The 17,007-nt window shown below is 53.8% G+C and overlaps 1 protein-coding gene across 1 annotated transcript; it reads left to right on the top strand.

Moving 5' to 3' along the window:
• The first annotated feature begins 7,517 nt into the window (after window positions 1-7,517).
• On the top strand, window positions 7,518-11,754 carry LOC123138387 (homeobox-leucine zipper protein ROC8). The gene is made up of 8 exons (XM_044558355.1): window positions 7,518-8,338; window positions 8,427-8,544; window positions 8,746-8,934; window positions 9,048-9,500; window positions 9,586-9,684; window positions 9,805-10,017; window positions 10,124-10,666; window positions 10,786-11,754. The coding sequence occupies exons 1-8, from the start codon at window positions 8,241-8,243 to the stop codon at window positions 11,128-11,130; spliced, it is 2,058 nt and encodes a 685-aa protein (XP_044414290.1). The 5' UTR covers window positions 7,518-8,240; the 3' UTR covers window positions 11,131-11,754.
• The last annotated feature ends 5,253 nt before the right edge of the window (window positions 11,755-17,007 follow it).

Raw genomic sequence — 17,007 nt, 5'->3', positions numbered from 1 at the left:
TTACATGCTAGATCTATGTGGCATCGAGTCGGGGTCCTGACAAAAACCCTCGGGTTGTATCATATACACGTCCTCGATTAAATTTCCGTGAAGGAAAGCCGTTTTGACATCCATCTGCCATATCTCGTAATCGAAATATGCAGCTATCACTACTAGGGAAAACCTTATACACAGAATCTTACCAGTAGCGCGGTTTAAAATGAGGCGCTACTACTACTTAGCAGTAGCGCGTGAATACAAACTGAGCTACTAATACCCACGTAGTAGTAGCGCGGTGTATAAACCCACGCTACTACTAAGTGGTCTCCAGCGTGCTCAGCGGGACAAACAGTAGTAGTAGCGCGGGGTATAAACCCACGCTACTACTAAGTTGATAGTAGTAGCGCAGTGTATAAACCCCACGCTACTACTATGCAACCCTGCACCACTGCGAACTTAGTGGTAGCGCGGTTCACCGGCATGCGCTACAACTAAGTGCATCACACCTCCCTCTCTCTCCGTTATCCCCTCTTTCATCACGTTCTCTCTCCCTTCCCTTCCTCTGTTGACTCTGATCCAGATCCAGGGCCATGGTGCGCCCTCTTCCCCATCGCTGCCGGCCACCATCCCCACGCTTTCTCTCCCTTGTCCCGTGGATCCATCTCTTCCATGGCTGCCTCCCACACCGTCTCCTCCTTCCCCCATCTCATCATGTTTTTCTTGTTTGGGAGCGACAAGGGATTGGCGAGGCTGGAGGCGAGCTCGTGGAAGAGCGGGAGCGGGGACGGCAAGGGGAGGGCGCGGAAGAAGGAGAGCACTGCCGCCGGGGTGGGCGCGGCGCAGATGTCGTGGAGCGTGACCACGGGGTAACTACATGTTTCGGCTGGTCGCGGAAGAAGCACTCGCTCGCGAGGATGATCTACCGCAAATAGTCCCTGCTCTCCTCCATGGTGGTCACCTAGGGCAGCGTCGGTGCCGCCGGCCTCGCCGGGCTTTTCCTCTTCGGCGACAAGGTAACCAGCCAACCCACCACCCACCGCGTTGCTCCCTCCCCCATCCCTCCTGAAACCTCTTCGTGAGGAGCTCATCTCCTGCAGCCTCCATCCACCTCGCGTCCGCCTCCACCACCAGTAGCGCCTACCCGTCCCTGTCTCCTCCCTCCCGGGGCCCTCCGACGCAAGTAGTCGGAGATGGAGCTGGAGCGGGAGGAGGATCACCCGGAGCTGCATGGAGCACGCCCCGTGAGGAGAAGCGGGAGGACGTCGCCATGAGGAGGAGTTGGACGTTGCTGCCACCACCACAACGCCGACGCCATGAGGTGACGGGTGAGCTTAAATTCTTGCTACAGATGCATCATGTTGTCCCCTAAAAAATGATGCATCTTGCTGTACTAGATGAACTTGTGACTATCCTGTTGTTGATGAACTTGTGAGTATCCTGCTGTAGATGCATTAGTTGTTGATTCATCCTGTTGTAGGTTGAAACTTGTGAGTATAGACAACATTTGTAGATGAACATTTTGTGGTCATCTACCAAAAAAGAATGAAACTTTGAAATATTTGTAAAAGTTTGGAGCAGCAGAGGGAGTATGTTTGCACGTCAATTCTGCAGACATTTTACACTGAAACTTGAGGGAGTTTTGCAAAGTTCTGCAGCATGATGACATTCACAATTTTTTACTGATTTTGGGTAAATATGCTCTCTGTAATTTTTATCTTTACTACTGTCAAGTCTGATTTGTCAATGAGAAACCAGTAACTAGTCAATGTCAAAACTATGAAAACTAAAAACAAATGCAATCCCAATACCTCGTTCAATCTCGTTACCGGCAAGTCACTTTACTCGTTCCGTAATGCATGATACCGTGACCAACTACTTAGTCACATTGAGCTCATTATGATGATGCATTAACGAGTAGGCCCAGAGATACCTCTCCATCATACGGAGTGACAAATCCCAGTCTCGATTCGTGCCAACCCAACAGACACTTTCGGAGATACCTGTAATGCACCTTTATAGCCACCCAGTTACGTTGTGACGTTTGGTACACCCAAAGCATTCCTACGGTGTCCGGGAGTTACACAATCTCATGGTCTAAGGAAATGATACTTGACATTAGAAAAGCTTTAGCAAATGAACTACACGATCTTGTGCTATGCTTAGGATTGGGTCTTGTCCATCACATCATTCTCCTAATGATGTGAACCCGTTATCAATGACATCCAATGTCCATAGTCAGGAAACCATGACCATCTATTGATCAACGAGCTAGTCAACTAGAGGCTTACTAGGGACATGTTGTGGTCTGTGTATTCACACATGTATTACGGTTTCCGGTCAATACAACTATAGCATGAATAATAGACAATTATCATGAACAAGGAAATGTAATAATAACCATTTTTATTGTCTTTAGTGCATATTTCCAACAGGGTGCTCCCTTTAGCACCCGGAATCGGGGCGGCGGTCCCACTTCAACAACGGTGGCGGACTCCGGAGTCGTGTGGGCGACTCGGAGTCTGGATTTCGAGGTGTGACGGCCTTCTGAGGCCGGTGGCTGTATGGGACGTCCCTTCCATCCACAGGTCGGGTTCGATGCGGCTCGGTAGGTGACACATGTGACTCTTTCGGAGTTGTCAAGCAGTGCCTGTCGCCGACAGATGAAGCCACCGGTGGATGCGCTATCGGCGGATGTTACACATTGCGTCTTATGTGGGGACGTCAAGTCATGCCTGTTATCGGCAGGTGATGCATGGTGGCACTGGTGGAGGGCTCATGTGTTAGCCTATTGCTGTTGGATCGAAGGTGATGCGGCAGTAGAGGGAGGTAGGTGGTATGTGAAGTCTTTGTCTTACGTTGTCTTCTGCAGTGGTATCCGAATATCGAGGCATTGATAGATGGATAAGGGCAGATGGTACAGGAGGCTTCAACGACGATTTTATACACTCCGGTGGCAACACAAGATCTCAGATCGGGCTATGTCATTGCGCGCCTGCGTCGTGTCCTTGTTGAAGGTGGTGGATTGAAGCTTGACTTTGGGGACGAGAATCCGGAGTTCTACCTTATGGTGGACTCGCCATCATCGGCGCACGTGCGGCGATTCCTTCTCGAAGGCGTAGCCTAGGAGTTGTGTATTTTTCATCTTTGTTGTGTCTTGTAACATAGGGTTAATGGCTATATGGGGAAGTCACTGTCGAGAGGTATTCGGCCTCAGGGTTTGTTTTTTGTCTTATTTTCAAGTTGAGTTTCTGCTGGATTTTGCATTTTTAATAATATATGTCTGCATGCATCTTTCTGCATCTTTCTGATGCAGAGGCCGGGTTATCCTTTTTTTTTTAAAAAAAAAGCTGATCCGTGCGCACGTAACTTTACCACGGCCGATCCTGCGTTCCCGTCAATTGATCCGCACAGGGACTGGGGAGCGTCGACGAGAAGCATGGTCACCTCACCGTGCATCGTTCGGCGCTCGTCCATGCACGAACGCAACGCACGACGCCGGAGCCGCCACCTGCGCCGCGTGCATCGCGGTCAAGACAACCACAACAACGACACTGGCACGCCTCGTGCGGATGTCCCCACGCCTTCCTCCGATCCGTCTCACCCCGCAGCACGTGGCGGCTCCCCGACTCCGTCCGGCCACGGTCGCTGCACGTACATGCCCTGGGTCTGACGGACAGACGACGCCGGCCCGGCGGGGTGCCGGGGCCGGAGCGACGTCGACGATCGAAGGGGCGGAGGGGGGCACTCCGTCCACCGTCTTTATGTGGCGCGTACCACCGCCATCAATCCGCTCATTTACGCTCCGCTGCGCTCGGTCGCTGGGGTGTATTCACCCATCCGGAGCACTGCCGCCGGTCTAGCCTCTAGTGCATGCAGCCGCCACGAGCACCCTCAGTGTTCAGCCAGTCAGTTCATAGCCTTGACCCTCATCTTTATTAGAGTGTGCTTGGATACGTTTTAGTCCCATGACTAAAAGTAGTGGGACTAAAACTTGCTAGCCTCACCCATGCTTGGATCCAAGTACTAAAGAGACTAAAATGAAGTTATTGAGCATTTATTATCCTCCAAACCATCCAATCCAGAACTCGCATGTGCTAAAGGAGAGGAATTAAATGAGGAGAGAAAGGGCTAATACATATTTTAGTAGGTTTCATGTGACTAAAAAGTTTTAGCCTCAAGACTAGTTCTAGCCTCTCTTTAGTCAGGGGTGCTTGGAACTTTAGCCTCTAAAAGAGACTATTTTTTGTCAGACTAAAAATAGTCCCTTGGATCCAAGCAGGCCTGTAGTACGTCCGTCCGTCGGCGTAGACTAATCCGATGAGAGAATCAATCCTTCAACGACAGACACCGATCACAATTCTAATACACCAAATGACACCAAATGACCACGCTGGATGCTTGGCTATATACGGGCTTGCATAAATTTGCACTCCCTGTGCGAGAGAAGACTGGCTTTTTCACAGAAGTTGCGAGGCTCATACAGTTCCTCTCATTTTTATTTTCAGTTGTGACGTATTGGGGATGTCATGTACGTAGTACTCCCGTCCGTGGTGTCTAGTCAAGCTGCTAGGGGGAGGGGACAGGGGATGGGCAACTGGAAAATGGTAAAAACACTGACTAGGCTGTCTCCTCAACCTGGCGCCGCACCTGTGCACATCCGGAGCCCAACCTCGAAATGTCCGATTTGTGATGGCTACACAGGTGAGCGTCGCCATGATCGTGACCAATCTTACCACTCCTATGCGACCTTCTTTAGTGTGCACACGTACGCACCTTCCATTATTCCTGGGTGGCGATAAGGACACGAGACCAAGGTGTCAAAGAAGGCAAATGCTGTTGCCGAGCTCTAAATAAACTATCTATATCATGCCATCTATTTCCTGCCAAAAATAACTACTCGAGCGAGACGCACTGATCTTCCTTTTCTTTCAAGTGTAAGATGCCAACATATATTCATCATCAGCTGCAGACTAGTGGTGGCGGAGCAGTAGTCCAGCTTTGCAGCCGCAGCAAGGGAGGGAGATTACTCCCATGATAAATACGTCCATCCACCGGGAGCTCGGCCAAATGAATTCAATTCAATTGACGCGCACAGGATATGAAACATTTAAGGGAAATAATGAAGGCGCGCCAGCAATGAATCGGAGTAAATGGGAACCTGAATTTGCTGTAGTAGGTGTACTACCACCCCCTCCGCTCGCACAGGCCACATCACGATCGACCAACCAGCGATTCATTAATTAATCGTTTTTAGTGTGGTGGCAAATGGTTCTCCGTGTTCCAAATGCAATCCTCAAATCAAAAGCATACTACTACCGTACTTGGGGCTCCATCTGCTGGTATTTCTTCTTTCTAACAATGCTAGTACTATTATTACTTCGGCAAGCTTTCGCCCGAAGAAAAGTATCTTGCTTCGGGCGAAAGCTTGCCGGATCTTGCCGGTCGGCGGCGTCGGCGTCCGCGGACGTCGTGTCACCTCCTTGGAGGCGCCGCCGTGGAGTCCACCCCCTGCACACCCTCGGTTCCAGCTTTTCGGGTGAAAGCCTAAGGCCATGTCAGGTCGGACGACAGCGTCGACATCGTCGCTTCCTTCTTTGGGGTGTCGTCTTGAAGAGGTTTGGATCCCGTTTGCGCGCTCCATGGGCTGGACGCTCGCGGCATTGCGGTCGGCAGGTGTGCGTCCGGCAATGGTGATGTGGCGCAACTTCTTGTGTGGCAACGATGGTGGCTTCAGGCAGAGTTGGGCTGCTGCTGGGCTTTGGTAGTCGGTCTCATCCGACGTGTTCGAGGGGCTGCCGAGCCTCACTTGTCTTCCTGAAGTCGGAGCTGCAGAAGAGGTGCTTCCGCGGTGACGATGACACGAGACGGGTGGTCGGTTCCGGCGCTGGCTCGGCGCAGGTCCAGCGCTTTTCCCCTGCAATGCTCATCGCCAGAGTCGGAGCTGCATGGTCTTCGGCGCGTGCGGTGGACTGTTTGGCGATGTCCGACGCAAGCCTCGACGCTCGTTTATGGTGAGAGCTCCATCGGTGGTCGTTGATGGTGGAGTCGGAGTCGCCCTGGTGGAGGTGTGATGACGATGACACCAGATTGCTACCTCGACGCTTTTCTCCTCGACGGCGTGTGTGCGTTCTTGTGTGGGTTGCCAGGTCGCCCGGGATGTCCTATGTGGGCATGTTGTAACGGTTTTCGCCCGGTTTTCCGTTAATTAACCGGACAATTCTCTTCTTCTTTATTAATGAGATGAGGCAAAATTTTTGCCTCCGTTTCAAAAAAAACGGTTTTATATTTTGAGACGGAGGTCGTATTATTTTGATTCCGTGTGTCAGAGATGAAAAGTTGATCCGAATAACCCAATGTTCCAGAAGTGGTGGTACTCGACTATTCATGCGGAGTACCATCTCTTTTTTTGTCAAGTGGGTGATCCAGTCATGCCGTACTAGCAGTGGCGACTATTCAAGCGAGTGGAAAGTCAATGCGCATCACGTCCCGTGAGTGTGCGCTTCACGCCATGATAGTTCGAGTTGCTAAACCAGCACGCCTCCTGATGGGGAGCAAAGCAATATCCATGCAGTGCTCCTATTAATAACCTAACAGAATTAACATCCGGATATAAATATGGATGGTTAATTAAGCCAGGTGGGTAGTCAAGTCAATGGTCATGGCGCTCCACGGCTGACTTGATCGAACCAATTGACAATTCGGCAAGACGATTATGTTAATGGCGGCCAAGATCATCATGGAATCTCAGGTTTGGAAGCACCATTCATCGATGTCCATGTATCGATCCATGGAAATGGGTGCAGGTCTGCGTTGCTTCGCTGGCTGGCAGGTGATGTGAGGGAGGGACGAGTAGGAGAGGCATAGAAGGAAGTGTTGAGTTCGATCTTTCGGTTTCGGATCCCGATGCCATTTGGGACACAGCGGCAATTTATTGTCGTCTCGTTTCTTTCCAGGTTTCCGGCCTCGGATCTCTCGTCTGATCCCGGTGCAGGATCGATCCGCCCGGCCCATCACCAGTCCTAGTCCAATCAACGGAAGCCCAAAGCCAGGTTAAATTATGGCTGCACGCGCGCGGTAAAAGAAAAGTAGTATCGTACTCCCTCCATCCGAAAATTCTTGTCTTAGATTTGTCTACATACGGATGTATCTATTCACATTTTAATGTTGGATACATCCGTATCTATATAAATCTAAGACAAGAATTTTGGAACGAAGGGAGTACTATACTAGTACTTGATGATCTTTTTTTGCTTTGTTTAGTCAGCACTCGGCACACAAATTAGGCTTTGTTTAACTGTTAAGCATACTGCAGAAGCAGTGGAGCTGTGGATGGCAGAGAACGCCGTAGTGCTGTGGACGGAGAACGGGGAAGAAAAGTCAACAGAGCAGGCCCGACCCGTTACGCCGTGCTGCTACATAAATGGCTCCAGCTGTACCCGCCCTCGCCCTCGGCCGAGGGAGAGGGAGAGCGAGCAACAGTAGGACAGCCAGCCGAGGGAGGCCTCGAAGAGCGGCGGGCCCCTTTTCAATACTCCCTCCCTCCGGCTCTTAATTCGCATCGGTTATCGCTCCTCCTCCACACTGTACCCGCACTGCAGCACACCATACGAGTACGAAAGAGAGTGACGAGTAGAGCTGTAGAGAGAGAGGGGGGTAGACGTAACGCGAATCCAACGAGGCCATAGATTGAGCGCGTGTGCCGCGCTCGCCCGCTGCCATGCCCATGCGTGCGTTATAGTTGGAGAGAGAGAGAGGAGAGATAGGGAGGGTGTAGGAGTTAAGGAAGGCGGGCAGGTGCAGCAATGGTGGATGCCTCCTGATTGCTGACTCCGAGAACTCCAGCGGGGCGGGGAAAGCTCCTCTCTCCTCTCTTCTCTTCCATGTAGCTAGCTCCCTCTCCTTCCCTTCCTCCTGAGCTGTATGCATGTTTACTGCTTCTGCTTCGCCAGGACCAGAGAGGTTACTGCTTCGTACCGCGCCCCCGCTGGCTCGCTGCATCTCTCTATGCCCTGCCCTGCCCTGCTGCCGCTTCTTTCTTCCTCTTGCGCGCGTCTAGTGGCACCGCAGAGCTTGGCGTAGCAGGCGCGACGCGAGGGCGTCTGTCTATATAGCGCGCGCCTGGTACTGCTACCACTAGGCCTCGATCGTAGCACCGCTCGCTTACTTTGTTCTGCAAGTCGCCGGCCGGATTGGGATTGCGCGCGCTCGAAGCAAACGACGTGCCCACAAGACTAGGAGGCAGGCGCCGGGAAGCCGGGGCCATGGACTTCGGCGACGACCTCGTGCCGGGCTCCGACGCCCACCGCCGCAAGAAGCGCTACCACCGCCACACCCCGCGCCAGATTCAGCAGCTCGAGGCGTACGTTCGCTTCCACTGATGAATTGAACTGGTTTCTCCATCTTCTTCGCTTGCTAATCTTCTCTCCTGTGTGTGCGCGCGCGTGCAGGATGTTCAAGGAGTGCCCGCACCCGGACGAGAACCAGCGGATGCACCTCAGTCGGGAGTTGGGGCTGGAGCCGAGGCAGATCAAGTTCTGGTTCCAGAACCGCCGGACTCAGATGAAGGTACGTACGCGTCCTCCTCCTCGTTCTCTCCCATCCATGTCGGCAACCCATCTTTTTCACCTTCCTTCTTTCGGAACGGGATGATTCCTGATCCCTCTTCGTGTTTTGCTGAGCGAGACGGCCGGCAATTAAACCAAATTAATTCGTTCCATGTGTGCTGCTTCTAATTTTGGCCTGGCGGCGGCGATGACGCGATCGCAGGCGCAGCACGAGCGCGCCGACAACTGCTTCCTCCGCGCGGAGAACGACAAGATCCGCTGCGAGAACATCGCTATGCGCGAGGCGCTCAAGAACGTCATCTGCCCCACCTGCGGCGGCCCGCACTCCGGCGCCGACGACTACTTCGACGAGCGCAAGCTCCGGATGGAGAACGCACACCTCAAAGAAGAGGCAAGCGCGCCCTGCCTACCAACCTACCAGTCTGCATCCTGCATTTGCTTGCCCCGCCGCGATTTGCGCTGACACCACGATCGGCATGGTACGGTGGTTTTGGTTAGGTGCAGCTTGACCGGGTGTCCAGCCTGACGTCCAAGTACCTGGGGCGGCCCATCACGCAGCTCCCGTCGATGCAGCCGCTCTCCATGTCGTCGCTGGAGCTCTCCGTCGGCGGGCTCGGCAGCCCGGTGGCGCTCGGCCCCGCGCTGGACCTGGACCCGCTCGGCGGGAGTTCCCCGTTCCAGCTCCCGGCGCCCGTGTCCGAGATGGAGCGGCCGATGATGGCCGAGATGGCGACGCGGGCCATGGACGAGTTCATCAGGCTGGCGCAAGCCGGCGAGCACCTCTGGGTCAAGGCGGCGGGTGGCCGGGAGGTGCTCAACGTCGACACGTACGATAGCATCTTCGCCAAGCCCGGGAGCAGCTCCTTCCGCGGCCCGGACGTGCACGTCGAGGGCTCCCGCGACTCGTGCCTCGTGCTCACCAGCGCCATCGCCCTTGTCGACACGTTCATGGACTCGGTGAGATTTCGTTGCATTTTGACATCCATTGATCGATGGAATCGTTTGCGTGACGTGCATTGGCCATTGTTGTGTGTGTCTGCAGAGCAAGTGGACGGAGTTCTTCCCGACCATCGTAACCAGAGCGCGCACGATCGACGTTCTCGTGAACGGCATGGCCGGCCGGAGCGAGTCTTTGGTGCTGGTAAGACCAGACCACCGCCGACTCCATTTTGCACGCGTAGATTGCTTCCCTAATTTAGTCATGTCATTAGGCGCACATGGCCGGACATTTTACAATTTTTTTACCGGTGTGCCGCTGCAGATGTACGAGGAGCTGCACGTGATGTCGCCGGTCGTCCCGACGCGCGAGTTTTGCTTCCTCCGCTACTGCCGGCAGATCGAGCAGGGCCTGTGGGCGATCGCCGACGTCTCCGTGGACTTGCAGCGGGACGCACGCTACGGCGCACCGCCGGCCCGCTCGCGCCGGCTCCCATCGGGCTGCCTCATCGCCGATATGTCCAATGGCTACTCCAAGGTACGCACGTCGCCGGCGTCGGCTTAGTTCACCACCATGTACTTTGCCGCACTGCGATCGGGTGTGCCATGATTCATGACGCGTGTGGAATTGATCGTTCGGTCAGGTGACCTGGGTCGAACACATGGAGACGGAGGACAAGACCCCCATCAACCAGCTCTACCGCGACCTCGTCCTGATCGGGGCGGCGTTTGGGGCGCACCGGTGGCTGGCAGCGCTGCAGAGGGCGTGCGAACGGCACGCGTGCCTCGTGACGCCGCCGCACAGGGACATCGCCGGGGTGACGTTAGAGGGCAAGAGGAGCATGATGAGGCTGTCGCAGCGGATGGTGGGCAGCTTCTGCGCCAGCCTGAGCGCGTCGCAGCAGCACCGGTGGACGACGCTGTCGGGGCCGGGCGCGGGCGTGGACGATGCGGCCGGCGTGCGCGTCATGGTGCACCGCAGCACGGACCCCAGGCAGCCCAGCGGCGTGGTGCTCAGCGCCGCCACCTCCATCTGGCTCCCCGTGTCATGCGACCGGGTGTTCGCCTTCGTGCGCGACGAGAACACGCGCTCCCAGTGGGACGTGCTCTCGCACGGCAACCCGGTGCAGGAGGTGTCCCGCATCCCCAACGGCTCGCACCCGGGGAACTCCATCTCCTTGCTCAGAGTAAGCATCGCCTAGCTCGTAACTTTGACAATGGCAGACGTACGTGGGTTCGAACTTCAAACTATCAAAGAACTATGATGGATGTGGTGTTGACTGACGAGGTGTTCGACGGAATGCAGGGCCTGAACGCGAGCCAGAACAGCATGCTGATCCTGCAGGAGAGCTGCGCGGACGCGTCGGGGTCGCTGGTGGTGTACGCGCCGATCGACCTCCCGGCGGCGAACGTGGTGATGAGCGGCGAGGACCCGTCGTCTATCCCGCTGCTGCCGTCCGGGTTCACCATCCTGCCCGACGGCCGCGCGTCCAGCAGCACGGGGTCGGTGGTGACGGTGGCGTTCCAGATCCTGGTGAGCAGCCTGCCATCGTCGCGGCTGAACGCAGAATCAGTGGCCACGGTCAACAGCCTCATCGGCACCACTGTGGAGCAAATCAAGGCGGCCCTGAACTGCGGCAGCAGCCATTGATGAGGGGCGCTCCGCCTGCCCTCCGTCAGCGGGAGCGAGTAAGAGCTCCTCCCCCCATTGATTCCCATTCAAGGCGAACCGGGGTTTTGGTTGGTTGGAGCCTTGAATGCCCCGCGCATTCATGGAGATGGAGGAGCGCGCCGTGGTGGTGGTGCTGGTGGTGGTGTCGCTCGGCTGGGGTTCATCCTCTGCCGCCGCCGCTATCACCCCGCCGTCCGGTCGCTGGATGGAAGCCCACTCGCCCACGTCGTCTTCTTCCACGTTTGGTTAGGTATCTAGTCTAGTTTCCATGATGATCTCTTGGTTTGCAGGGTTACTTACGTTTGGAGTTTGCATGCATGCATGCACGCATGCACGAGCACGTCTCGGAGTTGGAGGCTTTGCATGAGCCCGAAGGAGTCAAGAACGCACCATGCTTGTCCCGTTCCTCTCGCCGCGGCCACGTCCTATCATCTTCTTCTTTCTTTTTCTGTATTTTCTTCTTCTCCTCCCTTTTGATCCTCCTCCCATGGCCATGGTGTAGTGTAGCCGCAGCAGAGGATGAATGGTTCGGGTATTGACTTCTGTCCATCAATGTAAAAGCCTCCAATCAATTAATGAACATTCAGGTTTTCCTTTGCCCAAGATGGCACTCCAAAGTCTCTTCAGAGCTGGTACCAGTACAACGTGTAGTAGTATAAAGCTGGCGCTGTGGAGTGGATCTCTTTCGCTCATCATTGCCATTTGCCATTGTGACCTGCTCGCTGCATTTGCTCTCTCCTGACTCCTGTGATATGTTGTACAGTGGCGGTAGTTACTCGTTTCTGTCCGACTATGAGATGAGAGCGAGTGAGACGGACGGACGTTTCCCGTACGCTTGTGGTGTTCGGACTTGAAGGAGAGCCCGCAGAGCGCAGGCTGTAATGCGGTGTGGGGCTGGGGGCCGGCCAACGCGTCGCAGCATGCATTTGCGTCTGCATGGCCATGGCACCCTTTCAATTTGCCATATTAATATGGGTCGTTGGGTCGCGCTGGAGCTGCGTTGAGTTGCCGTGCATTGATGCGTGCACCACCCCTGACCAGAAGCAAATGCTGCTGGGAGAGCCAGCTCGATCGATCTTCAATTCCGTCGATGCATCGTGCATGCATGCATGGTCTTTTGCTGCACCGGTGCCGTGATGTTTCCTGCATGCGACGGCATTTCTCGGAGAGAAAAATGGTTGGGCCAACAGGATCAGGGCTAATAATTCCATGCAAATCCTTCCCGTCCTTCCGTTTAGCCTGTTGTGTGGCTACGTGTGTAGCACGTGTTGCTTCGGGGCAGCTTTTGGTGCCATTGAACACTGATGTAGTACGACGGTATTGAATTTGGGGGAGGGGCCATCACGGCGCCATAGTGCTGCGACAGCGTGGAGCTCGTAATTGCCGTTGCGCCATCTTCTCGGATAGTGAAATAATCGTAGGCAAGTCTCAAGTGCCGGGGATTGCAATGCATCTACGCTCTGTCTACTACTAGCAAAGGAAGCTTAAGGCATCTTCAACGCAGACCCTTAAACCACCTGCATTCATCAGTACCGCATGATCCAGACGTGTTTATCATTCAACACGGTTCTGTATCTATCCGCTAACCGATCTGGGCATCCTTTTGCCCTCGAACCAGAAGCAAACTGAAGGGGTCTTTGCGGACGTCAGGACAGCTGTAGCGCACACATCCGACAACCCTGGCACACCCGAAGCTATATATACCTGGCCATCTGTCAGGCCGGACCTATCAAAGCCCGTCATAAAAAACCTAGGCCCAAGCCTGGCCCGGCCATCGGGCCTAAAAATCTGGCCCAAGCCCGACCCATCACGCAAAAAACCCGTCGGGCCTTGGGCCTCTTCCTTAAACGGCAAATAAGACGGGCCCAGGCCTGGTCTGACCCGGTTGTTGGACTCAAAATCTAGGCCTAGGCCTGGCCCGTGGGCAAGGTCGGGTCGGGCCAGGCCGGGCTTTTTCGGGCGGGTCCGGTCGGGCCAATCGGGTCGGGCTGCCCATGGCCAGGTATACCCGAAGCCCTATCCCTCGATTGTGTCCTTTCCCGCCAGAACCGTTCAACGCCGCTCCAGAGCATTAGCATCGCATTCATGATGGCCCAGAGCGGACACGGACCTTCACTGGAGCCGACATTGAAACGATGCGCCGATACAGAGCGCCACCTGCGCCGTTTCCCAGTGCATGCATCTTCTCTTCCCATTCAAGCGACACCCGTTCGTCCGCTTCTCTCCATTAAACATGTGTGGTTGTCAAGGAACCTACTCCGACGTCCGCATGCGAATGTCACCCATCTATCCGTTTGTCAGCCATCATTAACCACCTCGCCGCTTGGCCTGCCATCCGCCGTCCCGACATTTCATGAGTACATGTTGGAAGAATACAATTTAGTAGCAGAGGATATTAAAAAGTTGGTTTTCTCAATAGGCCATAATAAAACCCCTTGAAAACTGTCTTTCCAATTGAGTTTTTATTGAGTTTTTATGATACTTTCGTGAAACCATTATAGGACCAGCCAAAACAATCTTATACTCTCTCCGTTTCATAATGTAAGACATTTTTGACACTACACTAGTGTAAAAAAAAGTCTTACATTGTGAGACAGAGGGAGTAATTATTTTGCTGAAAAGTGAATGTTAAAATATTAATTAATGATATTGTCCTTAAGCTCCCCAAATTGGATGGGGTTGAGATTATAAAATAGTATAGGCCATGTGTTTTCTTAATGCTTGCCGTAAGCTACCAACTAAGAGCATCTCTAGCAGACCCCGCATAAGTGATCAAACCTGTAAATATTTTGCGTTTTACAGTTTTGGGCGGAAAAAGTGTCCAGAACAGAAACCGTAAAAGTGGTCCAACCCGTAAAATTTTTAAGGGCCACCACAAATGCACACCCGAAATCCTTATCTTTGGAGGTTGGAAGGCCGAATCTAGGGGGCCCCGTATACTGGTCAAACCTCGTCGGAGCAAACACGCCGTCGCAGAGTTTGCCGGAATCCGCCCTAAACTCGCCGGAATTCATCACCGCACACCGGAAAAGACCGCTAGGCGCCGCAATCGATCGCCGCCGGTTCGAGTTGGATGAGTTCGACATAGTCGTGGCCTCCCATGACCTCAGCCTGGCCGCCGGAATCCTCCCGGCACGGCAGGCAAAGGGGCATGACTCGGCTGGCAATAGAGCAAGGCGCGGACGACGGAGGCGGCGGCGGGTGGCCGACAAGGCTAGGCGCGGACGATAGAGGCGACAGGGTGTGGCCGGCGAGGCTGGGCGCAGCCGGCGCGATGATGGAGCGTGGCTGACAGCATCGACCTTGACAGCTTTGTCGATCCAGCAAGTCCTCCTCCTGCCGAGTGAACAAACATTATGCTCCACCTTTATTTTCCTCGGAATGCCGAGTGGTTATGTAACCGTTAAACTCTTTCAGGCTTGATGCGTGGGTACTTCTACCTGTTGTGGTTCTGAACTTTTCCGGGATTTATCCGAACTTGGTTTTCCTTGAAGATGGCTTTGCCTTTATCGCTTTTGAATGTCTCTCAATTCCAAGTGAAACTTGATCTTTTCACCTTTCTCGAGTGGCTCAGACAATGTGTTCAATCAACACCTCGTCGTCCTTGCGGATCGGGATGGAGCGTACATTGTACTTATGATGCATCTCTGACGCTGTGTTCAGTCGACACCTCATTGTCCTTGCGGATCGAGATGGAGTGTACATTGTACTTGTGACGCAGCTCTGACGTTGTGTTCAATCAACACCTCATCGTCCTTGCGGATCGAGATGTAGCGCACGTTGTACTTGTGATGTAGCTCAGAGGATCTTTGTGACTTAGGCGAGTACGAGGTCGCAGCTAAGCTCCCGAGTGGGGGGACCGCTGTCCACTAGGAGTGTTTTTAACTTAGGCGAGTATGGGGTCACAGCTAAGCCCCCGAGTGGGAGGATTGCTCGCCACTCAGAAAGTTTTTAACTTAGGAAAGTACGGGGTCGCAGCTAAGCCCCCGAGTGGGAGGATTGCTCTCCGCTCGGAGTGTTTTTAACTTAGGCGAGAACGGGGTCGTACCTAAGCCCCCAAGTGGGAGGATTGCTACTCAGAATGTTTTTAACTTAGGCGAATACGGGGTCGCAGCCAAGCCCCCGAGTGGGAGGATTGCTCTCCACTTGGAATGTTTTTAACTTAGGTGAGTACGGGGTCACAGCTAAGCCTCCGAGTGGGAGGATTGCCCTCCACTCGGAGTGTTTTTAACTTAGGCGAGTACGGGGTCGCAGCTAAGCCCCCGAGTGGGAGGATTGCTCTCCACTCGGAGTGTTTTTAACTTAGGCGAGAACGAGGGCGCAACTAAGCCCCCGAGTGGGAGGATTGCTCTCCACTCGGAATGTTTTTTTAACTTAGGCGAATCAGGTTCGTAGCTAAGCCCCCGAGTGGGAGGATTGCTCTCCACTCGGAGTGTTTTTTTACTTAGGCGAATCAGGTTTGCGGCTAAGCCACCCACTGGGGGATTCGGACACAAATGATTATGGGAAATCAATCATTAAGATACTGCAAAAATCTTGTCTTTGGTAAGCAAATTGGAGGACTTCTTATTACAACTCGTCGATCCAAGTGATTTAGGTATAGAAAGGGGGAAGCAGCTCTGCGTTCCACGCACGAGGCTCGTCCATATTCTTGGCTATGTTGTAGATGTGGTACGCTCTGTTGTGAAGCACCTTGGTCATGATGAAGGGACCTTCCCAGGCCGGAGCAAGCTTGTGAGGCCATTTCTGATCCACTCGGAGCACAAGGTCTCCTTCCTGGAATGCTCGACCTCTGACATTATGAGCATGGAATCGACGCAGATCTTGTTGGTAGATGGTCGACTGAATCAAAGCCATCTCGTGTTCCTCTTCCAGGAGATCAACTGCGTCTTCGCGTGCCTGCTCCGCTTCAGCTTCTGAGAAGAGTTCCACCCGAGGAGCATTGTGCAGCAAGTCACTCGGAAGCACAACCTCGGCGCCATACACTAGGAAGAAATGGGTTCGGTCAGTCGACCGGTTCGGCATCGTTCTCAGCCTGCATAGGACGGATGGTAACTCAGTCACCCAAGCTCCAACAGCGTACTTGAGGTCGCGCATCAGTCGGGGTTTTAACCCTTGAAGGATCAAACCATTCGGCCTTTCTACTTGCCCATTCGACCGCGGGTGTGCGACGGATGCATAGTCGACCCGAGTGCCTTGGGATGCACAGAACGCCTTGAACTCATCAGAATAAAAAATGGAGCCGTTATCTATGATAATGCTATGAGGAACTCCATATTTGAATATTAACTCCTTGATGAAACTGACGGCAGTGCTTGAGTCAAGGTTTTTGATGGGCTTGGCTTTGATCCACTTTGTGAACTTGTCGACTGCTACGAGCAAATGAGTGAAACCACTTCTGCCGGTCTTGAAGGGTCCAACCATATCCAACCCCCAGACTGCAAACGGCCAGACAAGTGGAATAGTCTTCAAGGCAGACGCAGGCTTGTGGGACATGTTGGAGTAGAGCCGGCAACCTACGCACTTGTCGACTATATCTTTTGCCATCTCATTTGCCCGAGGCCAATAGAACCCCGCTCAGTATGCTTTGGCCATGATGGTACGAGAGGACGCATGGTGACCACAGGTCCCCGAGTGGATATCCTTTAGGATCATTCGACCTTCTTCCAGGGTGATGCAGCGTTGAGCCACTCCTGTGACACTTTCTCTGTAAAGCTGTCCTTTTATCATGGTGAAAGCTTTCGATCGCTAGACTATCTAGCAAGCCTCATCGTCATCCTCTGGGAGCTCTTGCTTTAGAATGTACATGATGTACGGTACCGTCCAAGCGGGCGTGATTACCAAGACTTCCATGAT

Source organism: Triticum aestivum, chromosome 6B (genome assembly GCF_018294505.1).
Source record: "Triticum aestivum cultivar Chinese Spring chromosome 6B, IWGSC CS RefSeq v2.1, whole genome shotgun sequence".
In the NCBI taxonomy this organism is placed as follows: Eukaryota; Viridiplantae; Streptophyta; class Magnoliopsida; order Poales; family Poaceae; genus Triticum; species Triticum aestivum.
Note: the sequence above shows the minus strand (reverse complement) of the source record. Positions and strands in the feature narration are given on the sequence as shown.